At 41.8% G+C, this 23,298-nt stretch overlaps 1 protein-coding gene across 1 annotated transcript; it reads left to right on the top strand.

Annotated features, from left to right (window-relative positions):
* The first annotated feature begins 22 nt into the window (after window positions 1-22).
* DCTN5 (dynactin subunit 5) lies at window positions 23-21,613 on the top strand. Its single transcript, XM_032605053.1, has 6 exons — window positions 23-178; window positions 954-1,022; window positions 9,380-9,498; window positions 12,933-13,044; window positions 16,814-16,916; window positions 20,236-21,613. Exons 1-6 carry the CDS (start codon window positions 131-133, stop codon window positions 20,331-20,333), a joined length of 549 nt encoding a protein of 182 aa, XP_032460944.1. The 5' UTR covers window positions 23-130; the 3' UTR covers window positions 20,334-21,613.
* Window positions 21,614-23,298: the final 1,685 nt, after the last annotated feature.

Genomic DNA, 23,298 nt, shown 5'->3' on the forward strand with positions numbered 1-23,298 from the left:
GCTATGGATGAGACCGCAGACCGCCCAGAGCGGAAGTGGAGGAGCAGCCGGAAGTAGCCGGAGTCTGAGGCGGAGAGCCTGGCAGACAGACTTTGACAGGAGCCGGAGCTGCGCAGGGGAGTTGGTGGCCATGGAGTTGGGCGAGCTTCTCTACAACAAGTCCGAGTACATCGAGACGGTGCGCGTGTCCAGACATCTGCCCTCCCCTCTCCAAGCCTGCATCCCCTGAGGCCGCCGTCTCCATCCTGTCCCTGCCCCACCCCAGGTCCCTTTGGCGTTTAGTCCAGATTACACAGTGAGAGTTCATGTATGGTCTGGCTTTGTTATGCATTCCTTGCATGGCCAGTTTAGGCTTTTTAAAATTTATTCCTGATTTCCTCGTAGAGATAAAACGCCGCCCAGAAAGCAGGACAAGTCTCATCCATCCTGATAATTACAGCTTTGGGCTTCAGGCCTTTAAAAAAATTTTTTTTAAAAAAACTAACATGTCATAATTTATTACTACGTGCTAAAGACTGTTAGGTTCTTTTTTGTTTGTTAGGTTCTTTATAGTCAATACAAACTATATGTAGATGTGTGTTAATTGCTCGAAACGGGGGTAGTGCTCAGTCAGCATTACTCTTTATTTTTTCATTGAATTCTCACAACTCTATGCTATTGGTAAAGTCATTATCCTGTTTTTAGGGCTGTAAAACCGAAGTATAGAAATGAGAGTGTAATTTGTGTCTCTGCTGCCGCTAGGCTATAGACGTACCACATCCAATTTCTGGGTCTGTTCCTTGAATCCCTAAGTTCCTAATTCATCCTTGCTTTTTTGATATCCTGACTCATTCCATTGCAGACGACACCCCATTGCAAGTCCTTTTCTCTCCAGTCTGGGCTTTCTTGATGGAAACCTGTAGCCCAGAACCCAATCAGTTTGCTCACCTCGTTTTTCTGCTCTTTTCTTTCAGGCATCTGGGAACAAAGTTAGTCGCCAGTCTGTACTTTGTGGAAGTCAGAACATCGTTCTCAATGGCAAGGTAAGGGACGGAGGCAGCTCCGGGATGCATATTTCTGCTTTCTTTCCACTGATTATCACATTAGCAGGGCAGATGAAATGTTGTCCCCAATTTATTGCTATATATGCTAAAATTCTCTCTCTCTTTTTTAATGCTCCAAATTGGATTTATTGAATACAAAAAATATGCAGTAAAAAGAGGCAACAGAAAGCCTTTTTCCTGTTATTCCAGGCACAAAATACAATGACACCTAGCACTGAAATTATTGGACAGTATTGTAGTGTGTGTCCTGTATTACTGGACACAAAACATAAATAGACAGCACAGTATTTTAGTGTAGAAACTGAAGTGATACTGATACAATTATCTGTTTACTAATTAATGATGCATTATTAACTGAAACTTAAAATTAATTTGAGAATTGGGAAAGATAACTAAAATCTGAAATGCATTTGAAAAATGGAATGCGAAAGGCTCAGAATCTTGTAGTCTGAATAAGCTGAAATAGCACAGAGATGAGCATAAACCTGGGATAATATTAGAACACTTCAGAACCAGAGAAAAATATCAAGATATATTTGAGCTTGACAAACACTGAAGTCCATAGTTTCTTCCTGCCATTAGGAACACTGAATTTTCCTTGAAATATTAAATCTGTAACTTCTAGAGGTAAAATAATCTCACTGTAATCAAAAGATCACAGATATTTTCAGTAGAGACACAATTACTGTGTCTGTTACCCCGTCATACCATGAGATTTAATGGAAAAGAAATATAGTTTGGTAGTTAGATATAATTAGTAATTACAGATACACTGTTTCAGTACAAAATTAGAAAATCCACTTAACTCCATCTGACTCATTAGCAAATATGTGGAGTTTTTTTTGAAATCCTTCAGCTAATTCCAAAACATTTTCTGTGATTTTGTAGGGAAGATTTGTGTGTGTGTGTGTATTTATGACCAAATTCGCCACTTTAAGCACTTTTAAGTACACAGTTCATTGACATTCATTATATTCACAGTGTTGTGCAGTCATCACCACTATATCTATTTCTAAAACATTTTCACCACTCAGACGGAATCTCTGAACCCATTAAGGAATAACTCTCATCCCCTTTCCTCCCAGACCCTGGTAACCTCAATCTACTTTCTGTCTCTATGAATGTGCCTATTCTAGATATGTCATTTAAGCACAATCATGCAAGATTTGTCCTTTGGGCTGGCTTATTGCACTTAGCATAATGTTTTCAAGGCTCATCCACACGTATCAGAATTTTATTCCTTTTCATGACTAATATTCCATTGTATATATGTATATTTTGTTTATTTATTCATCTGTTGATGGACACTTGGGTTGTTTCTACCTTTCCACTATTGTGAGTATTGCTGCAATGAACATTGGCATACAAGGATATATTTGAGCTCAGTTTTCAGTTATTTATTACATACCTAGGGGTGGGGGTGTCTGGGTCATATGGCAGTTCTAGTTTTTAGCTTTGCAAAGAACTGCCAAATTGCACCATTTTACGTTCCCACCGCAATGCAAGAGAGTACCAATTTCTCCTGAACACTTGTTATTTTCTGGGTTTTTTTTTTTTGGATGTGCATATGAAAGGTATTCAATATTTAATTGTGTGTTTTTTTCTTAATTAGTTACTTTATTTATTTTATTTTTGGCTGCGTTGGGTCTTTGTTGCTGTGCGCGGGCTTTCTCTAGTTGCGGCGAGCGGGGGCTACTCTTCATTGCGGTGCGTGGGCTTCTCGTTGTGGTGGCCTCTCATTGTGGAGCATGGGCTGTAGGTGTGTGGGCTTCAGTAGTTGTGGCACGTGGGCTCAGTAGTTGTGGCTCATGAGCTCTAGAGCTCAGGTTCGGTAGTTGTGGCGCACTGGCTTAGTTGCTCCACGGCATGTGGGATCTTCCCAGACCAGCGCTCAAACCTGTGTCCCCTGCATTGGCAGGCGGATTCTTAACCACTGCACCACCAAGGAAGTCCCTCATTGTGGTTTTTTTTTTTAATTAATGTTTTATTGGAGTATCGTTGATTTACAATGTTGTGTTAGTTTCTGCTGTATAGCAAAGTGAATCAGCCATCCATATACATATATCCACTCTCTGCTAGATTCCATTCCCATATAGGTCATTACAGAGCACTGAATAGAGTTTCCTGTGCTATACAATAGGCTCTTATTAGTTATCTTTTATATATATAGTAGTGTTATTTGCATTTCCCTAATGTCTAATGATGATGAACATCTTTTATCTTATTGGCCATTTGCATATCTTTGGAGAAATATCTATTCAGTCCTTTGACCATTTTAAAATCTTGTCTCTTTGTTGTTGAATTGTAGGAGTTCTTTATATTCTGGGTATTAAATCCTTATCAGATTTATGATTGCAAATATTTTCTACCATTCTGTAGGTTGTCTTTTTACTTTCTTCATAATGTTCTTTGATGCACAAGAGTTTTTAATTTTGATGAAGTCCAGTTTATCTATTTCTTCTTTTGTTGCTTAAGTTTTTGATGTCATATATCTAAGAATCCTTGCCAAACCCAAGATCATGAAGATGTACTCCTATGTTTTCTTCTAAGAGTTTTATGGTTTTAGCACTTGTATTTAAATGGTTGTTGATCCATTTTGAGTTAATTTTTGCATATGATGTGAGGTTGGGGTCCTAATTAATTAATTTTGGGGGGTTGGAAATCTACTTGTCCCAGCACCACTTGTTGAAGAGATTGTTCTTTCCCTGTTGAATGGTCTTGTCATCCTTATAGAAAATCATCTGGCCACAGATGTATGGGTTACTTTCTGGACTCTCAATTCTATTCCATAGTTGATATATCTGTCCTTATGCTAGTTCTACACTATTTTGGTTACTGTAGACTTGTAGTAAATTTTATAATCAGGAAATATGAGTCTTCCAACTTCTTCCTTTTCAAGATTGTTTTGGTTATTCGGGGCCCTCTTTCGTTTTTGAAAGGTGTTTTATTTGGCAATATTTGGTGCACACAGAAGACTGATATGTGATATATATGTTATGAAGCATAAAAATTAAATCAACACCATGAACCCACCACCCAACTGAAGAACTGGAACATAATCAATGCATAATAATACAGTACAGCCTGAAGTTCCTCTCCCATTTCTTTCTTCTACCTCCTTCCAAGAGGATACCACTATTCTGAACTTTTTCTTATAAATTCTTTATTTTTCAAAACAAAATTTTTACCACATATGTGTGTATTTCTAAATAATATATATTGTTTAGCTTTACTTGGTTTTCTGTGACTTACTATTTTTACCCTCAGTTATTGTAATAATGACAATAGAAAACAAATATTACATTTAGTAAGTAACATCATTCTCAGCTTAGTTTCTAAGATTCATTGTGGTTTATGCATTTTCACTGCTGTGTACAATTCGGTTTATCCCCTCTCTTATGGGTGGATAGTTATTTTGTTTCCAGCTTTTTGTTATTATGAACAATCCATTTTTGTTTCCAGCCCCTGCCCCTTTCAGAACTTTGACATTTCTGTTTTCCATCGGGTGTCACAGTGCCTGCAGGAGGAGACAGGGATCAGATGAGCAAAGAGGACTGGGTGTAAACCAGAATGGTGGGGCCTAGTGAATTGGAGAATACAGGACCTAGCTAAGCTCGGGCTGATTGTTGCCATGTGGGATTGCAGACCTGTACTTGCAGAGCTTCTGATTTTCTCAAAAGAAACTGGAAATCTGGATTTTTTTTTAAATGTAAAATGTCCTACTATTCACATAATAGCATCTAATGTAAATGATAAACATGGCTGCAGAGGCCAGAGAAAACCATTTCTAGGTACAGCCCTCAGACCCCCAACTTGCCACCTCTGCCTTATACTTGTTGAGTTCGGTGAAGTCTGCTTTAATACTGTTTTTCTCCCTGAAAGGTCTTTTTAGGCACCTCCTTTCATTTTAACACCCTACTGCCTCTTTTTTTTTTTTAATGCAGTACGTGGGCCTCTCACTGTTGTGGCCTCTCCCGTTGCGGAGCACAGGCTCCGGACGCGCAGGCTCAGCGGCCATGGCTCACGGGCCCAGCCGCTCCGCGGCATGTGGGATCTTCCCGGACCGGGGCATGAACCCATGTCCCCTGCATCAGCAGGAGGACTCTCAACCACTGCACCACCAGGGAAGCCCATGTTGCCTCTATTTTTAATTTGACTTCTCTTCTTTAGCTCCATTCTTTATGAGATAGGAAACCAGGGTTTGAATACCGCTTGCTAAATTTCTTTGAGCATCTGTGATATCATTTCTTTCTTATGTTTTTTGTGTGTTTGCTTCCTCAGTGGGAATGTAATTTAGGCTGACTGAGGGACTTACATGGATTTTCTTTATTTCTAGATTAAGATTGTTATCTTTACTTAAAACACAATAGAACAATAACAGCCATTACCAAATACTCAGAACTCTTGGTATTCTGTTTTCTTCCAAAAGAAAAATAAGTCATTTTCTCTGATTGTAGATGGAAACACAAGCTGAAAAACAGTGATTGAAGTAAATTAAGGATCTCAGATGAAAGAATTATGTACTAGAAATAGACATCTCTCTAAGCTTGAAGAAGATAGCTTTTAAAAACCGAGAGGAATTCCCTGGCAGTAGTTAGGACTTGGCACTTTCACTGCCGGGGCCTGGGTTCGATCTCTGGTCAGGGAGCTAAGATCCCGCAAGCTGCATGGCACAGCCAAAAGAACAAAAACAAAACAAAACAAAAAAGCCAAGAGGACCTGTAATACTTTACAATCAGCAGCAGATGTGAAAATTTCTTTTTACTGATAGAGGTTTTACAGACTGAACATATGTGGGTCAGATTGGTAAACTCTTCCAGGTGTGAGCCCATTTCTTTTTTAGTATCTTCTCAGAGCCTCATGTTCTGGCTAGTGATTTATCTAAATTCACCTATATTTGAGGTGTTCCCATCTACTTCTCTAGCCTGACCTTCTGTCTTGGGCCCCAGACCTTTATTTACAACTGCCTGTTGGTCATCCCACTGATTCCACAAACTCAGAATTTCAAAATTGAATTTATCATCAAATCCCCAGAATTGCTCACCCTGTCCTAGATTCTTTTTCTCTTACCCAACATCTAAACAATGACCGAGTCATATAAAATCTCTTCTTTTTTTTTCTTTTTAAATATTTTATAATGGAACATTTAAAAAAATCATTTCTAGGACTTCCCTGGTGGCACAGTGGTTAAGAATCTGCCTGCCAGTGCAGGGGACATGGGTTCGAGCCCTGGTCCGGGAAGATCCCACAGGCCGTGGAGCAACTAAGCCCGTGCGCCACAACTACTGAACCTGTGCTTCTAGAGCCCACAAGCCACAACTACTGAAGTCCACGCGCCTAGAGCCGAGCCCGTGCTCCGCAACAGGAGAAGCCATCGCAATGAGAAGCCCGCACACTGCAACGAAGAGTAGGCCCCGCTCACTGCAACTAGAGAAAAGCCCACACACAGCAACAAAGACCCAAAAATAAAATAAATAAATAAATTTATTTATTTAAAAATAAAATTAATTTATTTTTTAATTTATTTTAAATTTTAAAATAATTTATATTTTTATATAATTTAATTTTATATAATTAAAATAATAAAATAAATTTATTTTACAAATAAAAATAAATAAATTTATTTTTTAAAAAATAATTTTTATTTAGGTATATTACATACAATAAAGTGTACCCATTTTATTTTATTATTTTTTTTTTTTTTTGCAGTACGCGGGCCCCTCACTGTTGTGGCCTCTCCCATTGCAGAGCACAGGCTCCGGACACGCAGCCTCAGTGGCCAAGTATACCCATTTTAAATATGCAGTTTGAAAAGGCTGATGGGGACATCTATGCAACTAGTACCACAGTCAAGATATAAAATATTTACATCACCCTAGTTTCCTTGTGTCCCTCTGCAGTCAAGCCTTCTTCTAGCTTTGCCCAGGTAACCTATGTAAAACTAATAGAGGTTAGTTTTGCATTTTCTCAAGTTTCCTGTAATTGGAATCATGTACTTTTTTTGGGGGGGGCGTCAGCTTCTTTCCCTCAGCATAATGTTTTTGAGATTTATCCATGTTGTTGGATATATTCATGGATTAGTAGTTCATTATTCTTTATAGATAAGCAGTATTGTTATGGAACTTTTAGGACACATTTAAGAGTAGAGAGAACAGGGCTTCCCTGGTTGTGCAGTGGTTGAGAGTCCGCCTGCCGATGCAGGGGACACGGGTTTGTGTCCTGGTCCGGGAAGATCCCACATGCCGCGGAGCGGCTGCGCCCATGAGCCATGGCCGCTGAGCCTGCGAGTCCGGAGCCTGTGCTCCACAACGGGAGAGGCCACAACAGTGAGAGGCCCGCGTACCGCAAAAAAAAAAAAAAAAATAGAGTAGAGAGAACATATCATGAGTCCCTATATACTCATTCACCAGCTTCTACAATTAGCAATATTCTGGCATTCTTGCTTCATCTCTATACTCACCTGCCAAGTTCAAACCAATTTTGGAGTGGAATATTTTAAAGCAAATTGCAAGCATAATATTATTTTACCCATAAATATTTCAATGTATATCACTGATATTTAAAGGCTTTAAAAAATGTATAGAGGACCGTTACTGTATTTTTTTAAAAGCCAGTCATTCCATAATATCATCTAATCTAATCCTCAGTCCATGTTCAGTCTTTCCATTATCTTTTTTTTTGGGCTGCGTTGGGTGTTCGTTGCTGTGCCCGGGATTTCTCTAGTTGTGGCGAGTGGGGGCTACTCTTTGTTGCGGAGCACGGGCTTCTCTTTGCGGTGGCTTCTCTTGTTGCGGAGCACAGTCTCTAGGCGTGTGGGCTTCAGTGGTTGCAGCACGCAGGCTCAGCAGTTGCAGCACACGAGCCCTAGAGCGCGCGGGCTTCAGTAGTTGCGGCGCGCAGGCTCTAGGGCTTGCGGGCTTCAGTAGTTGTGGCACATGGGCTCAGTAGTTGTGGCACACAGGCTCTAGAGCGCAGGCTCAGTAGTTGTGATGCATGGGCTTAATTGCTTCGTGGCATGTGGAATGTTCCCGGACCAGGGATTGAACCATGTCCTCTGCATTGGCAGGCGGATTCTTAACCACTGCGTCACAAGGGAAGTCCCTCCATTATCTTAAGATGTCTTTTTACAGTTGGCTTGTTCAAATCAGGATCCAAACAAGGTCAGGTACACATTACTGTTTGGTTGATGTGTCTCTTAAGTCTCTTTGAATCTGTAACAGTTCTCATTCCCTGCCTCGTTTTTCTCCGCATGCCATTTATATGTTGAGGAAACTGGCTCACTGTCCTGCAGTATTTTCAAATTTCTGAATTTGGCTGATTCTGTTTACACAGTGTTGCTTAATGTGATCTCTGTCCCCCTCTTCTTCCTCTAAATTGGCAGCTGGATCTAAAGGATTGCTCAGATTCCTCTACCTCTGATTTATTTCTCTTTCCCTGATGCACAGCTTTTGCCTTAGGTAAGGCCCACCATCTCGTTTCACCTTGATCCATCTGAAGGGTCACATCCCCTCCAGTCTTGCCTGCCTCCATTCAGGCTCCAGACTGCTTCCAGAGTAATATTTCTAAAATGAAGCTTCGCTTGTGTTAATCCTCTGCTTAGAATCTTTCATTGATTCCTTATACCCGCTAGGGAAGAACATCTGAACTTCTGTACTCAACAGGTAATTCTTCATGATCTGGTCCCTTGCTTACTTTCCCAGCCGCAGCCTCAGCCACGTGCACTTTTTTTTTTAAACCTCATTTATTCAGCAGACATTTCAAGAATGCCTACTCTTTACCAAGTATGGGGCATTAGTTCCCCCCAGTTTCTGGGTTGTGTTATTCAGCCCCTCCTGGCAACCTCTGGGGAAGTCAGATATCACACCTTGCAGTTTAGCACATAATCTGGGTCCAGAAATTGGGAGAGGAAGCAGAACCTCAGTGGGTCCACCTCTGGAGCATGAAGTTGGAGATAGTACTGTTAGGAGATTAGACAAAGGTGGGAACAGCCAGGACTCTCACTGAGCAAGCAGCCAAGGCTTGGGGGCAGGTGGAACCGAGTGCATCTGAGGAGATGCACAGACCAGGTCTGCCACAGGTATTCTCAATAAATGTTTGTCCATCCATTGAGTCCTATTCATGGGATAATAAGGGCAAATCTTGTGATGTACTGGGAACATCTTGAACTGCAATCAGTATTATGAGGGCAATTCTCTTTACCTTAAGAGTTATCCCTTTTGACAGAACAGGTGATTCAGTAGAATATAGCATAACTCTCAAACTGTCTGGTTTCCTACTCTTTTTCATTATGTTTTAGGCTATGTCAGTAGCTTTTTAAAATATGCTTTGTTTTATAGACCATTGTGATGAATGACTGTATTATTCGAGGGGATCTGGCAAATGTAAGAGTTGGACGTCATTGTGTTGTGAAAAGTCGGAGTGTCATAAGGCCACCATTCAAGAAATTCAGCAAAGGGTATGTAATTTAATGACCTGATTCAGTCTTGGGCAAGATGCTGCTACTGGTGGTACTATCCATGCGTTGAGTTGTGGGGGAAGGAGCAGACCTACGCTATTGTTTGGGACACTAAATAAGAATTCACCATAATGAACACAACTCTGGTGTTGGTTGTCTTAGTCTCGTTGGTGGTTAGTTGCCAGAAACAATCCACTTAAGCTGGCAAAAGCAAAGGGGGTTCTGATTAAACAGCCACAGGCATATTTGATGGAATTTAAGGGTAGAAAAAGGGGTCAGGCTTCACAAGGGACTAGAACCTGGAACTGGACAGCTAGCCAGAGTCAAGACCACTATTCTGTCTGGCTGCTGCTCTGTTACCAAGGTTATACTGTTTCTTAACTGTTCTTCTCTCTGCATTTCTGCTTCCCTCTTTTTTCTTTCAGCTATATCTTCCGGCTTTTCTCATGGAGCCAACCTGGCTGCCTCAGCCCGTTTTTTTACATCGCTTCTCCATTTAGGCTTCCAGTGGATACCAACCAGAGATTTTAGGTCCTATCAACAAAATGTTGGGAGAGAGAATCTAATTAGCTCAGTTTGAGTTAAGTGCCCACCCCCAGTCTAAAAACAGCTTTGACCCAGAGAGCAGGGTCAAGTCAGGCCCCCTGATCTCTCAGTGGGCATAAGGATTGTCTAAGAAAGGGCATGGACAGGGCAGGAAAACCGACCACTATGCTTGATATGATGGTATTCTCTTTGCCTCTCTCTCCATTTGCCCTCCTCGTTCCTACTTATGGCACCATCTGCTTTTCATCCAAGAATTCAGCAAGCATTGATTGAGTGCTTTCCTTATGCCAGTCACTAGTTTATAAGCTGGGCATATAAAGATGGATCAAATAGGGTCTCATAACCCAGTGTTAGAAGTAAAACAAACTAGTAAATGTAAAAAAAAGAGACAGACTCACAGATATACCGAACTAGTGGTTACCAGTGGGAAGGAGGAGGGGCAAGACAGGGGTAGGGGATCAAGAGGTACAAATTACTACATGTAAAATAAATAAGCTACAAGGATATGTTTTACAGCACAGGGAATAATAGCTAATATTTTATAATAACTATAAGTGGAGTATAACCTTTAAAAATTGTGAATCACTATGTTGTACACCTGAAACTTATATATTGGAAATAAACTATACCTCAATTAAAAATACAACAACAGGGCTTCCCTGGTGGCGCAGTGGTTGAGAGTCCGCCTGCTGATGCAGGGAACACAGGTTCATGCCCCAGTCCGGGAAGATCCCACATGCCGCGGAGCAGCTGGGCCTGTGAGCCATGGCCACTGAGCCTGCGCGTCCAGAACCTGTGCTCTGCAATGGGAGAGGCCACAACAGTGAGAGGCCTGCGTACCGCAAAAAAATAAATAAAATAAAAATAAAAATAAAAAAAACCAACAGCAACCTAGTGATAGAATTACATAAACAGAAAGCTACTATAGAATGTGATGCTGTAACATGATAGCTACTATAAGATGGGATACTCCTGTCACTGGGGCATGAACATGGTTAGGGAGGAACAGAGAAGAGGGCAGCTAACTCAGACTACCATACCTGGGTGTATATCATGCAGGAATCGTCCTGCATTTCCCATAGTGATGTTGGGCTCCAGGCTTTCATTATGTACAGGAATTGGAGCAGGGAGTCATTGTAAATCATATGAAATTTAGATGAAAGCATTTGCTCATTAGCTCAGAAGGCTATTTTTTTTTTTTTTTTTTTTTTTGGGCCGTGCTGTGCGGCATGTGGGATCTTAATTCCCTGACCAGGGATCAAACCTGGGCCCCCTTCAGTGGAAACGCAGAGTCTTAACCACTGGACCACCAGGGAAGTCCCTCAGAAGACTGTTGAGGGGAGGGGACTTCCCTGGTGGTCCAGTGGGTTAAGATTCTGTGCTTCCAATGCAGGGGGCCCGGGTTCGATCCCTGGTCAGGGAACTAGATCCTGCATGCATGCTGCAACTAAGAAGTCCACATGCCGCAACTAAGACCCAGCGCAGCCAAAATATTAATAAATATTTTTTAAAATTAAAAAAAGGACTATTGAGTGGAAATCAGAAAACCCTGTGACGCCTTTTTTTCATGGTTTCATACAGTGACTGATGCTCTGCTAGAGTTGTTGGCTCCACCTCCTGATAAAGGCATTATTGGGCTGGATATGGTCCAGGAAGAGGACTGAGAATGAATAAGAAGCTTATTGGTGAATGGAGGGAAGTGTAAATTAGAATAGTCCACATGAGAAATATAGAAATATGAAAGTGTAAATAGCAACACGTGAATAGAAGGTGAATGTCGATTTCCTCCCCTGTATATCTCAATACCAGGACCAGCTGATAGTATAAAGTTTGGAGTTTTTAATTTAAAATTAAGGAGTTGATAGTACTGTTGTAGACTATGATAAGATCAAGGAATCCATTGCCACACAAGGGGTCCAGACCAAAAATGCAAATGAATTAAGGAAGATTTAAATAAAATATAGGTCTGTGGAGGACAGGTATCATCTCTGACAAAATATTCCTGACAAAATAGAACACAGGACTGGAAAGAGCCAGTGAGCATCCAGCTGCTTTATATTAGTTCTAGTGCAAATATTTTACATCCCAAGGTACTGAAATTTCTTGTAAATATGATCACAGACCACTGTCAATGACATTTGAGGAGTCCTGGAGAATGGGAATGATGTCACAAGTCTGGAGAAAGCCGACTGACTCCTTAAGTCCTGGCTTAAATGTCACTTTCAATTACTTAACCTCCAGTCTGAGTAAAGTCTCTGTTATATGCTCTCATAATGTGTTATTTTTCCTCTGTAGCACTTATCACAGTTGGAACTAATTACTTATTTAATCATTTATTTAGTCTCTCTTTTCTTCTCTTGTTTGTAAGCTCCATGGGCATGATTGCATCCCTTTTGCTCACCATTGTATTCCCCAGTTCCTAGCATAGAGTCTGGCATATAGCAGGCTCTCAATAAAACCAGTCAATTTATAAATTTTTAGCATGTTGGGAATTATATCCCATGAACCTCACATCAGTCCCCTGAAGGATTATAGAGCAGATTAATGAAAATGTGATCTGTGGGCATTTTCAAAGGAGGCAGGAATGAGCAAAACATTCATTTGTTTTTATTTGGTGCCAGATTTTTTAGCTTTGAAGGTTTTGCTGTTACTGTTTTGCTGTTTCCTTTCAAATTTCCTTGGTCTAATATTTCTGATTTCGATTTAGTAGTCACATGCATCTTCTTCAACATTACAGAATTCGTTAAGCCTGAGGATTCTTTCCTTGGTAGGAACAGTCTTATTAAGAAAAGATGATGGAGTTGAGATTACGATCTTTAGTACTATAAACCTTGGCCAAAAGTACATCACCTTGACCTTTCTTTGTTCATCTTCTTTTTCTTCTATAGCGTTGCATTTTTTCCTCTACATATTGGGGACCATGTCTTTATTGAGGAAGATTGTGTGGTCAACGCAGCTCAGATTGGCTCTTATGTTCACGTTGGCAAGAACTGTGTGATTGTGAGTATGGTGACTTGGCTGGCTGAGCAGCCTCACTCTCTCTCTAGCTCGCGTCCCTCACATCAGTGGGCTTCTGCTTCTGTCATCAAGCAGGGTAGAAGTCCTTTCTGGTCTACTGGTCTATCAGAATTATTACTGAATTTGGAGTTTTTCCTAGGCATTAATAATCATGGCTAACCTTTATGGAACCTCTTCCATATGACGTTAAACTCTTACCTTTGATTATTTCATTTAATTCTCACAACCATCCAAGGATACTAGGTACTGTTATTATCCCTGTTTTCAGGTGAGGAGACTGAAGACCTTCGATATTAGGGGATTTGACAAGGCTAGTAAATGGTAGTGCTGGGATTTGAACCCTAGTGGTATGAATAGCCATGCCGCTATGTGACCTACCTGTTGCTTCACCTCAAGAATCTTACAGTCTGGTGGGGGTGAGGGGATCTTGAAGGGTGCATCAAAATTGGCTCCTAGACCAGAGGAGAATGAGTGTTTCAGGGAAGAGATTGGCATGTGTAAGGGTCAGAGTCACCAATGGGCATGACGTTAAGGGAGCTGCACGTAGTTCAGGGTGCTGGGTTTGCCAGGTGCGAGGGGGCCCCTCCCTTAGCAGAACCTGTAGGACCCTGGTCCACAGGTGCCTCGATATCAATTTGTTTAACCCAACCAAGGCTTTCCAAGGCTGAATTTCTTGGTATTTCATAGATGAAGAGGTTGATTTCAGTTCGGATTTCTGAGACCATCCTGAGTAAGAATGTTAATGATCAGAGCCAAACTGCCTAAATTTTCAGGGAAAATGTCTCCTACATTTTATGTTCGTCCCTCAGATTCTGGGAAAAGCCAAGACCCCTTTCATACATTTAAATGGCCACTCCCCTTAATTTAGAGTCAGTTCTCTGCTCTGGATAAGACTAGGACCCTAAAGTATCAGAAAACCTGCAGAAGCTCTGCAGTCACATTCCAGGAGCCATGAGGGCACAGCAAAGGTGGACAGTGCAATGGAGAACCCCACTGCTGAGAAAAACATTCCAGTCTGACTTGTTACTCAGAATTAAGGGGAGTAGTTGTTTTGCCAAATATTCTTCTCCAGGGGAGTGCCTTAGTATGTATTAGAGACAGAATGTCTGTGGTTCGGGCTGACGTTGAGAAAAGGGAGAAGAAATCCATCCTCTCCCCTCACTCTGACTGTTTGACCAAAGCCGGCTTTCCAAGCCACAGCTGGGTTTTCCTGATATTTTCCTCAGCAATGTGAAGACATCACCATAGTAGCCTAGTCCTTTAGCCCCAGAGCCAAATGTCTGAACGGTTAAAATCCAAATGCTGTTCCCACAGCTTAGGGAATTCTAGTCCTATTGTTAGGTGCTCTGCTTTTTGTATCACTTTTCAATACATCAATTCATGGTATTGTCATTGTTCAGTATTGACAGGGCTTATTTGCTGAGCCTTTAAAAATTCCCAAGTAATCTCAGGAGAATGATCCTTTGAGAATCTCAGAGCTAGCAGGAACTCATTTAGAGTCCAGCTGTCCTCATGACACAGGGATCCTTCCTGTAGCATCTCATGTGGTAGTCTAACTTATGCTTGGATGTGTGAAGGTGTGGGTGTTAATCAGAATTGCCCAAATGTCTGCAGGAAAAGCCTAACAGGCAATATTAATAGGCACTGTTAACCATGCCATGAGTTTTACTTTTGTCTCTAGTCTTGACAGCATCCCTACGGGCTTGGTTTTATATCCTATTTCACAGGATTTAAGTAACTTGCTAAATAACTTGCATAAGGAGATATGGGTAGCTATAATACTAGCAACATGTAGTTCTTAACTCCTTCTTGGAAAGTTCTCCAGGAAAGAATAAAGTAGCTGTTTCAGCTTTTTATCTCCTCAGCTATTGCCAAGCCATTCATGCCTAAGAAGTACCTGCATTTTTAATTCTGCTGCCATGTAATTGATCAGTTTACCCAGAATTCTCTGAAACCCAATTGAGCACATTTCTCTGAGTGGGCAGAATGGCCAACTCTAGAAAGCAGGTGCCCTCAGGCTGTGTGGTGGCTGGTAGTATACAGTGAGAAGGTTCATTTCCACTGTCCCTCTCTTCCAGGCCCCTGTGTCTGCAGGTCCCTGTCTGTGAATGTGTCCTGCCATACGCAGCACACTCCTTTTACTCAGTGCCCCATGTGCTTAGTCTGAGTTATTAGGAGCTTAGGCATCATAGGACATCTTTGAGTTAATTTGGGAGTCACCAGGGGAGCTGGCCATCTGCCCAATTTTTGATGTTGCCAATAATAGGTAATTCGTGGAAGAAAACTTTCCAAGGAGAAATGAGCTGCAGTCATAACTTGCTTCTGACCTAAAGATGTTGCCCAGCTTGGCTGTTACCACCCAACTGGAGACAACTTAGTTAGCCACTAAAGAAATTCAGACCTTAGGTATAAGCTTTTTAAAAAATTCATTTGGCAATCTACCTAGGAGTTCCTGGACTTACATAAGGGTTAGGTATTTAATACTGGGGGAAAATTTGAACACAACCAAATCAAAGTATCTTTCATATTCTTTGGTAAAATCTAAGATCTAGATGGGTTAGCATTATCCTGGTATTTGTTAGGTGTTCCACATCCTCAGCCACCTGGGGATGTTTTATCAGATCATCTGACCAGAACACAAGTAAACTTATAGACCCGGATGATGTAAATGCAATCTTTCATTTACTCAGCAAGTTGTCTGAGACATAACTTTAACCGTATACAGAAGCCTCTCCTTTCCCTTAAGCCATGAAAGAGATGAAGCTCCCAGACCTTATTTCTTGCCCCCAAAATGCCGTGGGTGATGGCAGAATTGAAAAGTGATGACAGTGGATAAAGTCAAGCATTATGTCCAGCCTAAACCTTCTAATAACTACCACTTACCCATGGGAGAACAAATGAACTAATAACTTCATATCCAGAAGAATTTGCCAAGACTTTTCCAGTTGGAATTGGCAAAAGAACAAACAGACCTTAAATTGGTAGGTTCAAAGCGAATGTACTGGCTAATATGAACCAAGGGTACAGAAGTAGATCCTAATTTCATACATAAGTGACTCTGGGGGTTCAGTTGATGTCATGAGAATTAATCCCCTTCCCTTTTTTGTTTTCCTCTGGGAGGCTCTCAGGCAGGTCCTTTCCTCATGGAAACCAGTGGCTGGTCCAGGATTCTGTCCTGTCCTCTAAAATCCCCATTGGAAAGAGCTTTTCCTAGTAGTCCCAGCAGAAGCCCTGACATTGAGATTCATCATCAGCTCATACGCCGATTGCCTAAACCAGTGGCTGTAGCCAGGCTTGGGGTTCATAGTTTAGGATGGGAGGTGAAATACATGGACTGAGATGGGGATGGGGCGGTATCCAAGGAAAATATAGCTTCTGTTACCAGAAGAAAGGGAAGTGGATGTTGGACAAGCAAAACAACAGATATCCACTAAATTATTAAAAAAAGGAAGAAAGAAAAGTAAACAGAATTCTTGAAGATTGAATTTCATGTAGTATCAAATGCCTAAGGTAACTTGAACTGTCCCCAGTGTATGACCCCCACCTCAAATTTGTAGACACTCACATTTTTACCTCCTGCTTGTCATGTACCACCTGCAGTAGGGAATAGTAGCCAAGCCTCTTGTCACTGTCCATGACTATTGTATGATATCATGAATGGAGAAAATATAAATATATTCCACACAGCAGACAAGACAACTTTTACTCCCATTTCCTGGTCTATTTCCTATTAACAAGATTTTAATTTCAGGGGCGCCGGTGTGTGTTGAAAGACTGTTGCAAAATTCTTGACAACACAGTATTACCCCCAGAAACTGTGGTCCCACCATTCACCGTCTTCTCAGGCTGCCCAGGTAACCTTGGGTGTTGATTATTAAAACTCAAGTTTATTTTCTTTCACAAAAGTAGTGCATGCGATTTCTATCTCTAACAGTATGTTGATCTAGCTAACTTAAACATTCTCCTGGTACAGAGTACTCAGAAATACTATCTAAAATATAACTAGATAAATCTGTCAGCAGCACAGGAAAAGTATGAGGAAGCATGTCTCTCTTGGCCTGGACTCTGGGTGGTAAAATAAAAAGTGTGTCCAAAGAATTCTATGGCCTTACCTTCACATTGGGTGGGGTTTGAACTTGTACTTCCCGCCCTGCCCAGGAATGCCCTAACTGAAAAGTTACCATAAAACATGCTCTAAGACCAGTGAGAGCTCTAGGACACCTGAGAGAAGCAAATACATTATCTCTTGACCTTTGCCCGTAGGCAAAGCCCTCATGAGCTCAGAGTTCCAAATTACAAACATGTGACGAGACAAAAGCAATCCATGCTCATCCTAGAGAGCTTGGAAAATACCGAAAAGCAAGAAGAAAACCTCACATTTCCCAACCCCCACCTCAAGACAGTCTCTCTTCTTCTACATGTTGTTTTACGCAGTGGAAATCAAGTAGCTCATGCAAAGGCACATCACAGATTCACAGATGGAAGACGATATGAAGAGAGAGATTTGACAATATATGATCTCTAACCACTGGGTGGTTTATTTGTTATTCCAATTTTTTAAAATCTCATTACTCAGATCACTGAATGCAAATTTCAAAGATGTACAGAATCATCCACTAGGATTCTTTGGGGAGGAAATGGGCCATTCTGCTCTTTCATGCACCTCTGTTTGCAAAGGAGGAAGAGACTTTTATTTAGTAATTCTCCCCATAATGAGTTCCCACTGTGAGAAAGTTTAATAGTTCTTAGCAAGTGCTATATCAGCACGGTCTTGGCGATTGTTTTAGGAGTTGTGAGACAAGCATCTGAGCTGAGATGAGAAGTGTATTGCTGATGAAATATCTTAATCTCTTTTAACTTATTCAAAGCCCTTAGATCCAATTTATGGTCTTTGAGCACTGATGGCGTATGGCAGGGAAGCACTGCTAGATATTTGAAATCCAGATAAACACTGTGTGTGGAGATTCTGCCTGGGACCTTAGAGATCATTGTATAGGTGAGGAAACTGAGGCCTAGAGAGGTTGAGTTGTACGACGTATCGGAGCTAGTTGGGGGGAAAGCTTTGACAAGCACTAAAGACTCCTTATTTATTTATTTAAAAAAAAATTTTTTTTTTTGGCCCCTCGGCTTTTGGGATCTCAGTTCCCCAGCCAGGGATTGAACCCGAGCCACGGCAGTGAGAGCACTGAATCCTAACCACTAGACCACCAGGCAACTCCCAGAGCTCCTTATTTAGAGTCCAGTACTTTTTGCACTGATAGGGTACTTCCCATGTTTATTTTATGTGACTTCACAAACAAATGCTAACCATCTAGATACTGCTGTTGACAATCTCCCCCTTTAATGAAGAGGCATAGGGTTGCAGGAAAACTAGCATATTTTTGGAAGGCTCCACAGCATGAAACTGAGTCAAAATGAAAGGCAAACCGTACAGAAAGGATCTGGGTTAGGGACCAAAAACTCAGATGTCCACAGGAGCCCGGCAGATCATGTAAATGATTGAAGTAATAGCCTATCATAGCTGTTTAAGAATACAGGCATGATATCATGAGAACTTCTGGTGTTTCATGAGGAGCTCAAAATCTGAATTTTTGTATGGTATTTCTGAATTTTTAATTGTTGAGTACTAATTTTTTTTTAGGAGATTAAATACTGTACAGACTAAACATATATTTGGAAATCTAACATGGGCTGCTAGTTTGTAAAAGGTGCCTGTGAGAATTGTGTATCTTTTAAGACCATTTTTTCTATCCTACTTTCTCTTTGTATATATACAAGAGCATATGTGTGTGTTTTTATATGCGTATGAGTGTATAGGTATGTGTGTTTATATATATATTTAGTATATAATATGAAACTGTTTTTACATGTATAAACAGAATCATACTCTGTTCTGTTAGGAAACTTGCTTCCTTAACAGTATATCTTGGGCATCTTTTCTTGTCAGTATGGTGAGATTCACCTCATGCCTTTTAATGGTTTCATGGTTTTCATTGCATAAATGTCCCACAGTATAACTAATCGTCCTCTGGCATAATGGATCAAAAGAAGTTGCACCTGGTTTTTCATGATTAGAAACTTTGCTGCATTGTTGCTTTCGTACATATATTGTGCAATTGGGCAAGATTATCTGTAGAATAAATTCTTAAAAGTTGGATTATCAGGTCACAGGGTATGAACTTTTAAAAGTTTTGCTGGATATTCCTAAATTGCTCTTCAAACGGTTTTATGAGTTTACACGTCCATCCAGAATGTGTGAGAGTGCCTCTTTCCTAGAAATTCTTAAATAGGATTCCTGCATCTTTTGTCTTTCTATAGGGTGTTTCTGTTCTACTTCCATTTGTGATTTGAATATATCTAGCATGTTCGGGCCTTGGATTCAGTTTCATTGTATGAATAGCAGGGCAGTTTCTTTCCTCAAGAGCTCTCACCTTGGCTTGCCCAGCAGGCGTCACCCCAGAGTCCAGGGGATGGACGAATCCTTGCCTGGAACAACGTCTGATGTAGTCAGATTTGCCTTAACTCTTCAGGTTATGCCATGATGTACTAACCTCTTTTACCTGGAATATATTTCTCTCTTCTTTTTAATTTTTTTTTTTTTTTTGCTTTTTTATTTTTGGCTGCATTGGGTGTTCGTGGCTGTGCGCGGGCTTTCTCTAGCTGCAGCGAGTGGTGGCCACTCTTCGTTGCGGTGCGCAGGCTTCTCATTGCGGTGGCTTCTCTTGTGGAGCACAGTCTCTAGGCATGTGGGCTTCAGCGGTTGTGGCTCATGGGTTCAGTAGTTGTGGCTCGTGGGCTCTAGAGCACAGGCTCAGCAGTTGTGGCGCACAGGCTTAGTTGCTCCGTGGCATGTGAGATCTTCCCGGACCAGGGCTTGAACCTGTGTCCCTGCATTGGCAGGCGGATTCTTAACCACTGTGCCACCAGAGAAGTCCCTGGGATATATTTCTGCATTTTGGGAAAGTATTAGTTGTTTCTCTCACACACACACAAATTCACATCATCTTGAAGATATGGTCAGTGGAAATATTCTGTTAGCACCAAAGATGGAAAACCTAGTATTTAGACATTCATGACTAAAGAAAGGAGACTTCTAGAGGTTTCAACAGAAGTCAGAGCTGCATGTGGGCCTCCTCCGGCTCCTCGTGGTTGACCAGGTCTTTCTTTCCTCAGGACTCTTCTCAGGGGAGCTCCCAGAATGTACCCAGGAGCTGATGATTGACGTCACGAAGAGCTACTACCAGAAGTTTTTGCCCTTGACACAGGTCTAATGTCTCTGCCTTGTGTCTCGAATTCGCTTGAGCTCTAAGATGAACTTGGGGACAAAGTGAGCCAGTCAGCATCTACAAAGAGCTCTTGTGTCTTTGACACCTCCCACCCTCTTTCTTTCTTTTTTTTTTTTTTTTGGTTTAATTCTTTAGAGTTTCTCAATCCTCCCAGGCTCTAAGCTCTTAAGACTTAATAACAGAACGTCTAGAGGCGTTGTCTCCAAATGCTGTGCTTAAACCGTATATATTAACAGTCACTCCGTACCGTTATGTGTGGAACATGGACTCATCTGTTTCCAGCACTGCTACCCCTTGGTCCTGTGGGTGGCTGGATGGAGCAGTGCATTCTGTCCCAGTGGGGAGGTTGTGACGCTCTTGAGCTGCCCATGGCCGTGAGCTACCACAGTGAGCTCTGCTCACAGGGATCACTCAGCTTCCCTGCTGCTCACACATTTGACCAGTTGCCACAGCTGCTCATAATCTGGGGGAAAAAAGTGTTTTGTGACTTTTCAGAGCCCAGATTCCTGTTGGCTACTAAAACTTGAAGGGAGGGTAGTTAGTATTTCTCTTCTTTCCAGAGTGACCTGAACTGTCATTTTAATTCAGGGTGACTAATAAAAGACTTTCTAGCATCTATTCTAGGGCCTTGGCTTTCACTAAAAGGGGGGCCCTTAGTGTCCAGATTTTATTTTTGCAAGGTCCCAGGTTTGAGTCTCCCACGTGGGTGGACTAGTCTGGCAGCCACTCCTTGCCTCATGGTGTTTGGGGACAGCAGTATGCCTTATTTCACTGGAAATGTAGCATTTGTGACACTTGCTCCCTGGCCTAAAACCATTCAACCCACCCTTTCTTTGCCATAACCTCACAGTTCAGACCAAAATATCTGTACTTGGGCCCAATCTCATATGTACATGGGGGCCTCTTAAAATCATTCTGGGGGCACAGAGCCCCAAGGAGTAAACGAAGTTGCCAGGGCCGTTCTTATCTTCTGGATAATAGCACAACCCTTCCTATTCTGCTCTGGCCTCTTGGCTTAGTAGGAAGATATAGGAGTGAAGACCTGAGAAGGCTGGCCTTGCTTGAAGCTCTGATGCTGCTGTGAATGGGGTAGGACAGTTTAGCCTTGAAGGTTAGTATCTAGCAGCAGCTGTCTTGACTTAATATCTGGTTATGGGATTTGCAAAAAGAGCTGTATGTAGTCATCTCTGCTAGTTCAATGTAAAACTGCTTTCTGGTTTGTCACTTTTTATGTTTGTACATTAGAAGATTGACACATGAAACAAGTCACTTGAAGGTGATCACTGTCCACCTCCAGCGATGACAGCCTCTCGTGGGCACTTCACTGTGTGCCTGGTGCCCTTCTGCGGGCTTTATGTTCACTTGCCTACCTAGGGCTCACACCAACCCTGTAAGCTGGACGTTATCCCCACTTTACTGATGAGGAAAAAATTCAAAGATATTAGATAACTTGTTCCAGTCTTCGTGGTGAAGAAGTGGCTGACCCAGAAGTCACATACATGTGTGCATGTCTGCCTGGCTCTGCAGCCCACGCTCTTCAGGTCTGCCCTGGTACGATGGGACAGTCTGCTGTGTCCTGATACCAGCAGTCTGTGATGGTTGCAGGTTTTTGGGGAGCCATATCCGCCAGCTCCCTTCCCCTTTTGTGCCACCAAAAAGGTAGATCTTGTAGTTGGTAGAGTTTAGATGTGCCCTAGGCTAACCTCTTGCTTCCTGGAGAAATCTTCCAGGGCGTGTCTGACAGATTCCCTTCCAGCCTGTGTTTGAATACCTGCAAAAGGAAGCTTGCCACTTTATACGACTAACTGTTCGTTTTCTTTTTAAATTTATTTATTTATTGAGATATAACTGACATATAAGCTTTTGATTGTCCATTTTGTTGGTGAACAACCAAAATTAAGAGAAAATGGGGTGTTTTTTTCCTGAGTATTTTAAAAATCTTTAAGTAATTTCAGTACATGATTCCAAAAATCCAGTCCAGTTAGTAAAGAAGGGACCTACAATGAAGTGGATTTTCCCAACCCAGAATCCAGTCCCATGTTCTACTTCCCAGGGACAACTACTCAGAACAGTTTTTTGTTTTTTTTTTTTGCGGTATGCGGGCCTCTCACTGTTGGGGCCTCTCCTGTTGCGGAGCACAGGCTCCGGACGCACAGGCTCAGCGGCCATGGCTCACGGGCCCAGCCGCTCCATGGCATGTGGGATCCTCCCGGACCGGGGCACGAACCCGCATTCCCCTGCATCGGCAGGCGGACCCCCAACCACTGCGCCACCAGGGAAGCCCTCAGAACAGTTTTTGATCTGTCCTACCAGTGGTTAGTCTGCGCTTGGCACAAGCAGATATACACATACACACCAACCTCTGTATCCATACAGATGCGAGCACATGCTAGATGTGCTGTCCTGCACCTTGTTGCTTTTACTTAACAGTACCTTAGAGATTGTTCCATTTTGACACAGATGATAAAAATAACAACTGTTAACATTTATGGTGTTTACCATATACCAGATACTCTTCTGAGTTCTTACCTTTGTTAGTTCCTTTAATCCTCACAATAACCGTGAGGTAGGTCCAGTTTTCCTCCCCAAGGAACAGAGGTTAAGTAAATTGCCCATACTTCTACAGCTAAGGTGATGGTGAATCCAGGCATTCTGGCCCTAGAGCCCATACTTCTAATCATTATGCAGGAATCCCTCCATGTTCTAATACCTTTCATTGCCCAAATTGGATCATTTGGCCAGCCCTTGCTGTACAGAAAGCATTTTCAGGCAGGCAAGGAAAAGGGGGTTGGGAATGGGTATTGTTGACCCATCCGGCAACGTGTGCCACAGGCAGGAAACCTAATGCTCCCTCTGAGAAGACTGTCTCCTTGCTATGGGCCCTGTTGTCTTGCAGCTACAATTGTGATCTGACTAGTTAAATGGGAGCCAGTTTCTTGGGAGAATTATC

Source organism: Phocoena sinus, chromosome 15, assembly GCF_008692025.1.
Source record: "Phocoena sinus isolate mPhoSin1 chromosome 15, mPhoSin1.pri, whole genome shotgun sequence".
Taxonomy (NCBI): domain Eukaryota; kingdom Metazoa; phylum Chordata; class Mammalia; order Artiodactyla; family Phocoenidae; genus Phocoena; species Phocoena sinus.